The following is a 13,521-nucleotide window of genomic DNA, read 5'->3' on the forward strand; positions in this document are numbered from 1 at the left end:
GAAACTAGAGTACAACTATACATAAGAAATAAAAACCCAAAACCTTGAGGCCAAGTAGTAAATATGTAAGAGGGTGGGGGGCGGGGGGAGGGAGGGAGAGAGAGAAAGAGAGAGAGAGAGAGAGAGGGAGGGAGGGAGAGAGAGAGAAAGAATCTTAAAAGCAGCTAGTTACCTATAGGTGAGTTCCCATAAGGCTATCAGCTGATTTCTCAAAAGAAACTTTGCAGGCAAGAAGGGATTGGCAAGAAATATTCAAAGTCATGAAAAGCAGGGACCTACAGCCAAGATTGCTCTACCCAGCAAAGATATCATTTAGAATCAAAGGGCAGATAAAGAGCTTCCCAGACAAGAAACAACTAAACAAGTTCATCATCACCAAACTATTATTATATGAAATGTTAAAAGAACTTATTTAAGAAAAAGATTAAATCTACTAACAATAAAATGGCAAAAATATGTATCTATCGAGATTGAATCTAAAAAACAAACTAAGCAAACAAGAACAAAGATGGAATCTTGGTTACAAAGAGTGTTTTGATGGTTGCTAGATGGGAGTGAGTGTGGGTGAATGGACGAAGAGGTGAGGGGATTAAGAAGTACAAACAGGTAGTTACAGAATAGCCATGGGGGTGTAAAGTACAGTATAGGAAATGGAGCAGCCAAAGAACTTATACGTATGACCCATGGACAAGGACAATGGTGGAGGGATTACCTGAGGGAGTGGGGGGAGCTGGGGGGAGCTGGGTGGAAAGGGGCAAAGGGGGAAAAGTCAGGACAACTGTAACAGCATAATCAATAAAATGTAATTTAAAAAATAGGCATAATTTTGATTCACTCACAATGGATGACTATTGTATTGGCTGTTGTCATTTTTTTATTTGACAAGAGGTCAGTGTCCCTGACTAAACAGTCAGGTGTTGTATATTTTAAAAATTCTTGCAGCACACTTGTTGAAAATTGCTGCTATATGCTGTCAAAAAATAGTTATTGGCATGGTTAAAAGTTCTTAAAGTAAAAAAAAGCTACAAGAGTATGTTGAATACGATACCATATTTTGTTTTGTAAAACTTTAAGTACATGCACAAAATATAGTATATGGGACATACCAAGAAACTGATGGTGGTCATCCATGTACTTTACTGTGTTTTTCTAAGTCTGTTTAGGTTACACAAATCACATACATTTTTCAGTAACTTAAAGGATCACACTAATTCCCCAACCAATTGTATTAAGGGAAAAATGTGCATTTTATGCAAATCCTATACAAACTAGAAAATAGCAAAAAACTGACTTACCCTGATTATCTCAACGGTCCTTGGTTCCGTATCTGTGCCTATGGAAAAAGATGCAACAAAATTAAATTTTAAAATTAAGAGATAATATATGTATGATATAATATTATCTCCTGAAAGTGGTATCATTTTCTAGGCCTGTCAAGAGAGAATACTGAACCAAGTACAGACATTCCACCCTTTCTCAAAATCCACCCCAGCAGCCACTGATCAGCGGAGATGCCTTCCAGTTAAAGAAGTCCTCGCTGCTGTCTGGCGCAGGTGTGGCCATAACCACTTGGTCAGACAAAAGCTGATGGGCTGCAGCAGTAGCTGCCTGAACTATGGTGATTAAATGGCTCAGAAGGTGAGCCATTTGCACTTTACTGTACATTTTTCTGACTTAATCAAAGATAACCATCTACCCAAGGAAAGACTTAAAAAGACCCTGGCCCTGTCCCACCCCACTGGTCTATGCACTTCTGACCCTCCTTGAGTGACCACTAATTTTTTAAATGATTTTACTTTAGGAAACACTTTACATTTCTGCTTTCCTACTTTTCATATGATTTCCTACTTCAGGAAATGCTTTAGATTTCTGCTTTCCTACTTTTTAACGTTGGGGTAAAGTGAAGGGCACATTCCGGAAATGAATCTCTCTGGCTTTACTTCCTTTAGAGCAGGCCTTTCCCAGCACTTGGGGCCCATGTGGCCAAGCACAAAGATTTAACAATAGTTTAAGTAAAGGTGGAAAGACTGTTTTAAAACAATATTAATGTTTCAAAAAGGGGGTGACAGGAAGGTTTTGCAGGAGGTGTGTCCCAGGAATACCTGAATTTTGGGGGGAAGGATCTGAAGCTCTTTTTGTGCCCACGAGGTTCTGCAGGCTGCTGATGACGGGAGCCAGGGCAGGATGCAAGCCACTGGGGGCGCCGTGCTGACTCCGCTGAAAGGGAACCCAGGTCAGCTGTGCTGAAACACTCGCTGACTAATTAGTGTTTTAATTCCTGACATAACCATAACCACATGATAGAAAATTCTTAAGAGGCTAAACAAGAAAACAAAATATTATCCATACTCACTCTCTTAACACAATCCCATCTAACATTTTCTCCATTGTTTTCTTCCTTATATGTGCTTTAATATATGGTTTCAATCATCAAGGAAGAAGATATGCAATAATTTAAACTTTTCTTGCTTAATATGAAATCAAAAACATTTTCCTAAGTTGTTGCACAATATTTAAATATGCTCAGTTAATGGCACTGTGGGTCACTGGAGGCTAGGGACAACATTCATTCATTTATCACTCAAATTACACACTCTATTTTGGCAAAAAAAAAAAAAAAGCATAATTGGTTTGATTCCCACTCAGGGTACATGTCTGGGTTGCAGGCCAGGTCTCCAGTAGGGGTGTGCAAGAGACAACCACACATTGGTGTTTCTCTTGCTCTCCCTTTCCCTTCCCCTCTCTCTAAAAATAAACAAATAAAATCTTAAAAAAAAAGAATAATAAAACCTTGATTAACAGACATTTGACCAAATGGAACTCTCAATTATAGTAGAAAGCAGCAAATATCCTGGTAATACATTGTTTTAGTAACATATTTTTTTTTCTTACAGATTTCCTAGAGTCAGGAATAACTCAGCTCAATTTGCTATACCTCCGTTATTGCCCTTTTATCTATCTAACTAAATATGTGAGTTCTGCAATATATAGTTAAGTATGGTTAGTGGCTATTCAATTAAAATCATATACAAAGTGAAGGGCTTTTTCAATGTAGAATACAATGTCACCAATAACAAATAAAGAATTTTTTCTTCCAAATTATCCAGATTATGCGCAATTGCCTCAAAATTTTAAACTAAACCTAAGATCACAGTTATCATCAGATGAATTATAATTTAAACTACTTCCTTAATTCTATAATGCTAACTGTTTAATATTTTAACATTCTTTAAATATGAAAATTTTCAAATACAAAGAAAAGTTAAAGGTAGACATCTAGACACACAACACCTAGATTCCACAATTAATACTTCGCTATGCCCTTTTCACATATCCATTCATCTCTTCATCACTCAATTTGTCTTTTTACAAAAATTCTTTTCAAAGTAAGTGATAAACATTATTAGTATACTTCACAATGGATGATTATAAAGAAGTATGTTTTATATTTCCCTGAAAGAATGTGATTTAAATCAATGGTGTTATAATAAATAAATACTCAAGCTGAGTAAGTACAACATATAACTTCTAACTACAAACAATCTCAAAACAGGGTGGTTGCCACGGCCTTTATGAGTATGGGCTTTGCCTGACAGTGTTCCCTCAGTTATCCAAGGAAAAGGTTTCTCTTCTTCATTACACATTTTCTTATGCAGAGTAGGAATACTCTTCTGGTTGGTTGGAAAAGACATTTTACACTAACGTTAGTTGAATTCTGATAATCCACTACCATTGGACCAGCCCAAAAAGACATTTTTAAAAAAGGGGCTTGGTGTTCCTGAGGCTAGAAGATCTCTCTTAATGAAGCCACTTTCTCTAGGCCAAGTTAACCGGTTAAAATTCTCCTTGGCCCTCAGAAGCCTCTATCTCCCCAGCTTATAATTGCCCAGAAAGAAATCTGTGTCCCTGAAAGGTCCTGGGTCTACAGATGAACATGCTTGGGAATGGGATTTTCTTTTTCTCCACCTGGGTCATGGGCTGGTCTTCAACTCATGATGAAGGATACTTTCTTAGCTAGCGATAAGCCTTCTTCCAATCTGCCAACATCAGTGCGAACTCTCACTTCATCTCAGCCATAATTTTAGGAACAAAGTAAGGATACAATATATTTACAATTTTTCTTAAGGCTGAATGAAACTTCTATCCTTTGAAATGAAAATTCTGTGCAAGAAGATCAAAATATTTGATACTTTGTGCCAGGTTTCCAAAATATGACAGTTCATATTTACATACCACATAAATGGTAATGGTGGTTCTGTTGACATTTAATGACAGAGCTTATAAATGTGTTTGCTCTATTTTTAACCTGAGTGTGAACTTTATCAATCACTAAGACACACATACACATTCCTCAAGGACAGAAATCCAGTTCTACCCGCCACCTCACCTATCAGTCCAAACTTTTGTTAAAACACTACAATTCCTTGTACCCATTTTACCTTTGCATACACTATTCCCTCCATCTGGGATGCCTTTTCTCTCTGTTCAGCCTGAGAAACTCCTTTTGGAGTAAGATCAGATGGAACCTCTTCGGTGTAGCTCTTATGTACACTCCAGAAAGAAACATTTTATGTCCAGTATTGTTCCTTCTGCATCCTGACCTCTTATGTACAATGAGGCTTTAAGGAAATCACTCAACATATGAATCTTCCATTAAGGAAAGGCTGAGGTAACTATTCTGCATCTTAAATTCCCACCGTAACTATTCACTCCTGGAATCCCACTGTAGCACTCTCTCTTATAGTACATGGGATATTTGCTGCCGATTCCCTAAGCCACAAATGGGAGAAAAAAAAGTTCTAAACTTAACAGGATGTTACTGAAATTGGCTGATTTGAGGATTCTTTTAGACAAGCCAGCTGTTCTGGGATACTATCTGGAACAATAGCCATTTTCTTCATCCATTTTCTTTTTCTTTTCTTAAATTATTATTATTATTATTTTTAAAAGATTTTATTTATTTCTTTTTAGAGAGGGAAGGGAGGGAGAAAGAGAGATAGAGAGAAACATCAATGTGTGGTTGCTGGGGGCCATGGCCTGCAACCCAGGCATGTGCCCTGACTGGGAATCAAACCTGCGATGCTTTGGTTCGCAGCCCGCACTCAATCCACTGAGCTATGCCAGCCAGGGCTCTTCTTCTTTTTTAAAAAAAGATTTTATTTATTTATTTTTAGAAAGAGGAGAAGGGAGAAGGAAAGAGAGGGAGAGAAACATCAATTGGTTGTGTTTCGTATGCCCCCAACTGGGGTCCTGGCTGGCAACCCAGGCATATGTCCTGCCTGGGAATCGAACCAGCAACCTTTCGGGTTGCAGGCTGGCACTCAATCTACTGAGCCACACCAGCCATGGCTCTTCATCCATTTTCTAACACCACTGAGGTAAAGGAGACAGTAATACCGTTCCGGAAGCACTTGTGTGCTAACAACAAAATCTGAGAGTCTTCCAGACAAAAGCCTTCAACAGGCTTTAGGTCTAAGGCAATCAAGGAGGGGACTAAAAGTCATGCTTTTAATCTCAAAACAAAGGGCCATCTATAACTTGCAAAGGAGACTTGGGAGTAACATGTAATTTCTATAGTTTTATTATATACCAAATGAGACTTAAAGATATAATCTACCATCTTGATGTTTTCAGCCATTACAATGGAAAAAAAAAAACAGTGAAATATACATTGTTAAAAAAAAAGTGGCACTTACATCAGCCTTGCAAATAAACATAAGATGTTTGCTAACCCACAAAATGTCACCCATTAAGGCCTCCTTCCCACAGGAGAAACCCTCACATTTCGCTCTCCTAGGGATATACCATTAATTGCCCTCAGCATGTGTAAGTGGCTATTCACAAGTTAACTTTATAGCAATATTTAATTGAATGAATAGAACAATGTTGTGCTAATGAGGGTCAAATTGCCACCAGATGTTGCTTCTTCTTCTCCTTTTTTTTTTAAAAAATAAACACAGCTGTGTACATGCGTGCATAGGCAATACAGAACTAATTGTGGGGGAGAAAAGTGGTCCTAAGAAAACATTGGCAGGCAATAATGGAGATAAAAATCTAGGGATTAATGAATTTCCATCCCACCTTTTGTTTTTATTTCAAACACATTAGAAACACTGAACCTGGTACTGTGAATATGCTGTATATTACACATTACTGTAATACTGTATATTATAGATTATTTCCCCATTTACAAAATGGGGAACTTTCTCTCAACAGGGACAGGTGAGAGAGTCAGTCTGTGGGGAAGCATGGACAACCTGACTGTTCTGTGATGTCTTCCGCGCGGAGGCCCAGGAACCGGCTCGGAGTCTCCCAATCTCTAGCTGCACAAGCCCCTGTGCACACTTGGGAACACAAGAAAAGAACAGAAGTGAAAAACAGTAGTATTTATGTTCTAAATTATCATAGCAGAGCCTCCACTCATCTCTACAGCCAAGAATTGTCAATGGGTGATGAAAGCCATAGATAAAAAGAAATTCCATAAAAAACCCCACAAAATCACAAAAATCTATCAACTCAATGGTATTTTCATCTCATGACTTCATGGCTTCTTTAAATGTGTTAAAAGGATTATATTTTAATTCACCTCCTTCCCCCTCCAATAAATTATTTGTGAGCAGTGAAATAACTAAGAAAAAGTGGTGAGAAAGAAGACAAAACAAAAGGTAGAAGTAATTTACATATACAAATCTTCTGAAGTAATAACTAATAGCTGACTATATTAGGAAATCAAGATTTAAAAATAAACAAAATACCTTTGTCTTTGCAAAAGCTTCCACAGCTATTTGTAAAACAAAATAAAATACACTTGGTTATAGTTGAATGAAAATTTATAAGAATTTTTGTTAACCAGTTTCTTCCAAAGGAGGTAGGGTGCACATGGAGAGACACTAGGAAGTGAAGTGTGAGCTTTAGCATCTCCACAGTTTCAGGGAGAGACAGCTTGGGTGGTAGGAAAGGCAATCAGGCAGAGCACTGTGATCTTGGGCACGCCGTTCTACTTTTTATTTTTTTAAAGATTTTATTTATTTATTTTTTAGAGAGAGGGGGAGGGAAGGAGAAAGACAGGAAGGGAAACATCGATGTGTGGTTGCCCCTCATTCGCCCCCAACTGGGGACCCAGCCCTCAACTCAGGCATGTGCCCTGATGGGGAATTGAACTGGCAACCCTTTGGTTTGCAGACCGGAGCTCAATCCATTGAGCCATACCAGTCAGGGCCCATTCTACTTTTTAATGTCACTTGTGACATGGGAGAATTGGTCTAGACAGTCTTTAACATTCCTTCAGTGGATGAAAGCTGGATTTGATGAATATGCTCCCTGACGTACCCCTGGAGGGAGGAAGATGAGTTCTGTGACTCCAGAAGAGCTCATTGCATCAAATGCATTTAGAAGACAATTGTGGAGACTTGGAATTCTCACAATTATGAAAATATAGATTAAAAATCCCAAAGTAGTGTTCTCTTCACTGCTGCTAATCAAGATAACAGCTTTCTTTTAAAGTGATTCCTGGTTGCTTAAAATAATCAGAGATTAGATTTCTAGTAAAAAGTAGAGTCAGCCCGTATCATCTAGCCCATTTTATAAGCACAGTAGATTATAGCCACTCCCCTTGGACTTCGGTTGCGCAGGTAGGCTGAAAGTAGCCCAGGGACTCACCTTGAGGATGGCGGCCACTGTCTCCTGCGAGGCATTTCTCACGTCCTCCCCATTTACAGACAAGATCTGATCGCCCTGAATCAATCTCCCATCAAGGTCTGCGGCTCCACCTTTCACGATGTCAGAAATAAACACTCCGTTTCCATTTCTGTGAATACCATAAAGTAGTAAGTATTGTCACAACTTAATATTTCTTTATTAAAGCTGAGATTACTGACATTCTATATAGACTTGCAAAGTCCTAAAACTTGGAAGAACTACAAAGCCATCTCGTCCAATAATATCCACTGACTGCCCAAATGATAAACCTTAGAGCCTTAGAGTGTTCACTCTTTCAATAGTTTATGCCTATTTATGCTGCTTATTGTAATATCCACTTTTATTGACCCAAGGGCCTAATTTCTGTGAGAGGATAATTTTAGTGAAATGAAATGGAAATTCACTTTAAAAAGTGGACTTAAGTACTCTTAAAATGTACAGGTTATTACCTGAGAGATCAGTTCAATTATTAGCATCTGATCTATTTCCAGTCTCTTTCTCACACTTCCCTTTCTGGATGTTATTCCTTCAAGGTTTTATAGTTATTTGATGAATAAATAATTGGATTAATAATCAAAATTCAAGAAGTTAAAAAGGGTGGACCTTGAAGGCTCCTTCTGTTCCCTTGTCCCCAAGTTTCCTTCTCATAGGTAACCAATATTATTCATTTCTTCGGTATCTATCTGCAAGAGACATTCTGTGTATACACAAGCCAATGAATGTGTGTGAATGGATATACACGCATATACATTCTTTTTACCCCCAGTTCTATTTTCTTTAACTTTGCTTTTTTCACTTAATATACCTTGGCAATGGGTCTTTATTGGCACTTGGGGCTTCCTCATTGTTTTTTTATGGCTGCATACTATTCTATGGATGGTTCTTAAATTCACTTAGCAGTAAACCATGCATCTACACATAAGTTAGTTACATTCTTTAGCTATTGCTAATACAGTGCAATGAATAGCATAACTACAAGCATATACTTAGGATAAATTCCTAGTTGTGGAACTGCTAGTCAAAGAATTGTGAATTTTGAGAGCTTATATATCTGATCCTGTACAATGGAACTTTTTGTGCTAAGGAACCTAAGTGTTCCTTTAAAGACTCAACATGAAATACTGGCGTTGTATGATGACTATTTCATCAATTGACTATGAGACGATAAAGTAAAAGCCATGACTCTTAGTGGAATCTCCCAAGACATGTGTGAGTCACAACAAGGAGGCAAACTTCAATGTGGGCTCCATCAGTTGCTCTGCACCCAGATGTGCACTGATTTTGTTTAAAAATATGAGTCTCAGCTTTTTTGTTATGTAATGCATTTTCAGAGTGATCATATTTTGGTTCTGAAGTAAAAAAATGAGGTCATGACAGCACAGTACCTGGCACAAAGCCAGTTCTCAAAAATATTAATTAATGTTTTTATTTTAATAATGGCTTGGGCTGTTGGAAAAAAGCATGAGGTTAGTCATCAGAGGTCTATGAGGGCATGTGACATAATACATACAAAATCAACTTGTATTCTTCCTAAGATGACTGACACAATTTAGAGGCATACTGGCATGTCACCTGAAAATTCTACAGTCCTACTGGAATAAATACACACTAGCTATCCAGAGCCAGTAAACTTTGGAAGCTAAAACTACAGTTTCAAGATATTTCCTCTCTAGTTTCTTTACAAGAAAAATCTGCAAATATGATCTAGAACAATTACTGTAATTCCCATCCCAGGGGTAAGCAGCATGGACTGCGAAAGAAGGCCCTGGACATAAGGATCCACCCATATTTTTGGTGTAAGTTATTACTTTGGAGACATAGACCTTAATAGAAAACTATTGCTATGGAAAATTTATGTATCCCTCAACTATGTCTACTCAGCTCCTTTTAGTAACCCACAACTAGTTTTAGTAACATAGTATGACATTAACATGGTACTCCAGGGCACAGCAATTTTCTTAACCCGAGATTACATCTCTCTCTCTCTCTCGATATTAGCTCTTGCTCTAACTAACCCCTGCAAGCCTGAGATCTAAGTGACTCCAAAGTGCAAGGACCTTGCTGACTATTCTTACTCTTGTAGGGGCCGAACAGTCCTGTAAGAGTAAGTCCCAGAAGAGTAAGGTCTGAACAGTCTGGGTTGATTGGGTGTAGAGTTTCCTCTTGATATGACATTTTTTTGGGGGGGGGGGGGATAAGAGCTTGCTCAGAAATATGACCTATGTCATCTAAATATTCATAAATATATTAATTTTATAAATTATATTATTACACTAGGCTTTATCTTTCAGTGCTTATAGGCATTAGTCCCTAGAATCTGAAGGGAAAAAGCCAACCATTCTGACTTGCACAGCAATTTTGTTTCTACCGTTTTCCAACGATGCTCAGGCCCAGTCCTCGGCCGACTTTCTTCTGCAGATCTATAGGGAAAATCTCCAAGTTCTCCTCGTCCCTGTAGTGTGTCTCATCTCTAAACACCACCAGTCGCACCTTCGCAGGGGTCTGTCTCAGGACGGTGATGGCTTCTTCGTGTCTGGCACTCCTCAGGTCGACCCCATTAACCTGGAACGACAGGCATCCGAGATGGGCTGCTGATAGCAGAGGCTTCTCGCTTGCTCTGTCTGGTGTCTCTTGTTCCTTGATCCAACCAGTGAAAACCCTCTAGAAATTCCCAGCTATTCTCAAAGCACACAGACAGTGACCACACATAGTCGTAGCTGCTCAGATACAAAGGAGGTGACCCTCATACTCCCCCACCCAAAATAAGCATAGTGGGTGGGTTAGTACACATGACAGTACAATTTTGCCCAGCTGTGAACTTTATTACAGAGTCAATATGAGAGAGAGAGAGCCGGGACTAACTAGCTCATTTAATTGAGGTCAAAGGGAAATAAACATTAGTGTTTGGTCGGCATTTTTAGACTCATTTCATTTACTGAATATGACATCTTCATTTTTAATTGCCGACATCACAACTACTTCAGAGCAGGCTGGAGGAAACGAGGAACCAGTATTGCCAAGATTGTCACAGATGCCCTGAAGCTCCCTCACTGCAGTGTGGGTCCGACCGAGCACAGACAGGCCCCTGCGTGAGACAGCAAACTGTCCCGGAAACAGTGCTGCGTGCAGCCAGGGCTCTGCGTCTGGCAAGGCCTGTGGATCTGGGTGTGTCACGGGGCCTCCATTTCCTTGTCTGTCAGATGGAGATCATAGCCAGCTTACTTATTTTTTTATTTAATAAATACTTGCATAGTGCTTGTGTATTAGTCCCTCGTAAATATTTACTCTTTTTAATTTTTATTACTAACTTTCTGAAATAAATATTATCATATTACAAATGAGGAGACTAAGGGCATAGAAAGGCTCAGTGATTTGACCAAGGTTGCAGAACGAGCAGGTGGAGGAGCCAAGATTTGAACCGGACTATCTCTCCAGACTATCTTTTTAGTTTCTTTACCATGCTGCCTCAAAATTTACATTTAGAATGGATTATTGGAGGCTCTGACACAGAAAAAGCCAAGGACTGATGAGGGTTAGTGAATCTGACACACAGGAGGAGCTGAGGGGCAGAGAAGCCCAGGACTCAAAGGAAGGGAGTCACAGTCACTCCTTCAAGGTGTCACAGCTAGGAAGAGGGAAACCCAGGGAAGGATGGACCCAGGTCATGTACAACCAGGTGGATGGCAGAATGGAAGAATTCCTTTATGACGCTGGCTCCAGCCGTGTTCTGGTCTGTCCCTGTGTGTCCTGGGTAGGTCAGGCTGGACCTCCATTCCTTCATTTGTGCAGTGAGGAGCTGGTCTGAGGCTTTTTCAATTCTAACATTTCAAAGACTAAGGACTCTTGTCATAAAAAAAAATGGTGCCAAAGAAGAAAGAAAAAAGGAATGAGCCCTTTTTGGAGAAGGTGACTTTTGAGCTGTTACTTAAAGCTGATTTTCACTCTGCCTGGTACAGCTCAGTGTATTGAGCACAAGCTGCAAACCAAAGGGTCTCTGGTTCAATTCCCAGTCAGGGAACATGCCTGGGTTGTGGGCCAGGCCCTCAGTGGGGGCCACGTGAGAGGCAACCACACACTGATGTTTCTCTCCCTCTCTTCCCTTCTCTCTAACAACAAATAAATATAATCTTTTTTTAAAAAAACAAGCTGATTCTTTCAGCCAAGGCAATGCTTAAAAGTCTAATTTTGAAGTTAGTTTTTTTTTTCTGGTATATCTGGTACTCAGATTAAGTATACCCAGAATAACAGTGGTTAAACATGGGTTTTAGATATAGATGGACTTCAGTTTGAGTGCTGATTCCAATTTAGTCTGGGAAACCTTATGCAAATCACTCAAGCTAAGTTTCAATTGTGTCATATGTGAATTGGAGATGATAATGATGACAGTAGTTACTTAGTGTCATGAGGACTAAATGAAACAAACCCTGTAGTGCATTTGGCATAGGGCTTCACACATGTTAAAAGTTCACATTTTACAAGGAACTGAGGTGACTGTAGTCAGGGCTGTTCCCTCTCAGCACCAGAATGCACTGCTACTTTGTGCTCATGATGCATTCTCATTGTTGAGGCAAACTCACAGAACAAAGGGGAAAACAATGTCTCTAGGAAACGTGGGCTGAGCTGATTATTTTCTTGTATTCCAATAGATGGCACACAAGACCACTTCTGTTACTCAGTTGAAAAAAAGTTACTTCTATGGATTGAAGGTGAATTCTCTAAGCCTCTAAATTACCTTTTGAAAGCCCTGACAATTATACTTTTAATTAAAAGCATTCTCATTAAACTCTAATACTACAAAAGCAATTTATACTAAATTCCAGCATCAAGATGTCTGCTCAAATCAAAGTGATCTACTCCAAATTCAGTTTTCATTTCCTCCTCTGCTTAACAAGAGACACCACTAAATGCACAATACTCATAAGAGATACACTGCTATGTGGCTAGAATATTGTGGAGTGATGTATTACCTTAAGTGCCTCACATAAGCACTATATGCATTATTTAGAACACTGACTGTAGAGGGGTAGGGGTGATAATAGCAGGGAGCCCTATTTGAGAAGGACCATTGGAAGCCCCAGTTGTCAATGAGAACATACCACATCCCATGGGTAGGATGGGCATGTGGGGGAGTGGGTGATCCATTGCTTTAGAAAGAAGGAATAACTGAACTAGGGCGGTGATTTCTCATTATTTTGTTCCACAGGGAAAACCAGGCGTTAGTGCTCTATATTCTTTTTGCTTGCACACACAACAATAGAAGGGGATAACGGAGGAAAAGGTAAAGCAAGAAGAGGAACTGACCCTAAAATGAGAACTAGAAAGAAGACAGTCCATGCTAATCACAGAATCATAAATCTTGCCATGCTAAAAAAATTATTTGACTATATCTTTGTAAGCAAAATCTGGCTTCTCCTAAATTTAACATGAGGATAGTACTAAATCCATGGAAGGCTAGCCTGCACAATGCAGAGGACCCTCATGAACAGAAAGGCCACTGTTTGGGAAAAGCACCGATGTACAAGTGCCTTGGTTCATGGGCTCAAGATACACGGCAGCAAAGCTGGCCTATCTTCCTCCTGAGGGAACCTGCAGCCCACCGGCTGACGACGCATTGTTATGCCTCTGTACACAGCAACCACAATTAGAACTAGTGCAAAAGTGGGGTCTAAAGCTGCGGAGAGAGAGAACATGTTACTTGACCAAACTGGAAGCTATTTTTTTTTTTTTAACTAAACACATAGTCTGTTCTTGTGGACTAGATCCTGTCTGGGGTAAGAGAAGAGCCTGTCCTGGCCATCTTTAATGAGTGAGAAGTGTAGGCCA

The 13,521-nt window shown here is 39.4% G+C and overlaps 1 protein-coding gene across 6 annotated transcripts in view; it reads right to left on the reverse strand.

Annotated features, from left to right (window-relative positions):
* The window catches only part of PATJ (PATJ crumbs cell polarity complex component), a 327,386-nt gene that overhangs the window by 31,341 nt on the left and 282,524 nt on the right, over nt 1–13,521 (reverse strand). For 5 of the 6 annotated variants that reach the window (XM_045835303.1, XM_045835300.1, XM_045835304.1 and 2 more), the window contains 5 exons: nt 10,067–10,260; nt 7,660–7,807; nt 6,258–6,344; nt 2,103–2,217; nt 1,296–1,333 (listed from right to left, as the gene is read on the reverse strand). In XM_045835303.1, coding sequence (XP_045691259.1) covers nt 1,296–1,333; nt 2,103–2,217; nt 6,258–6,344; nt 7,660–7,807; nt 10,067–10,260 — 582 coding nt within the window. The remainder of the gene's footprint in view (nt 1–1,295; nt 1,334–2,102; nt 2,218–6,257; nt 6,345–7,659; nt 7,808–10,066; nt 10,261–13,521) is intronic. The other variant, XM_045835301.1, reaches the window with a different exon arrangement.

The sequence above is a fragment of the Phyllostomus hastatus genome, unplaced genomic scaffold (assembly GCF_019186645.2).
Source record: "Phyllostomus hastatus isolate PE091 unplaced genomic scaffold, TTU_PhHast_1.1 phas_contig_209, whole genome shotgun sequence".
Classification (NCBI taxonomy): domain Eukaryota; kingdom Metazoa; phylum Chordata; class Mammalia; order Chiroptera; family Phyllostomidae; genus Phyllostomus; species Phyllostomus hastatus.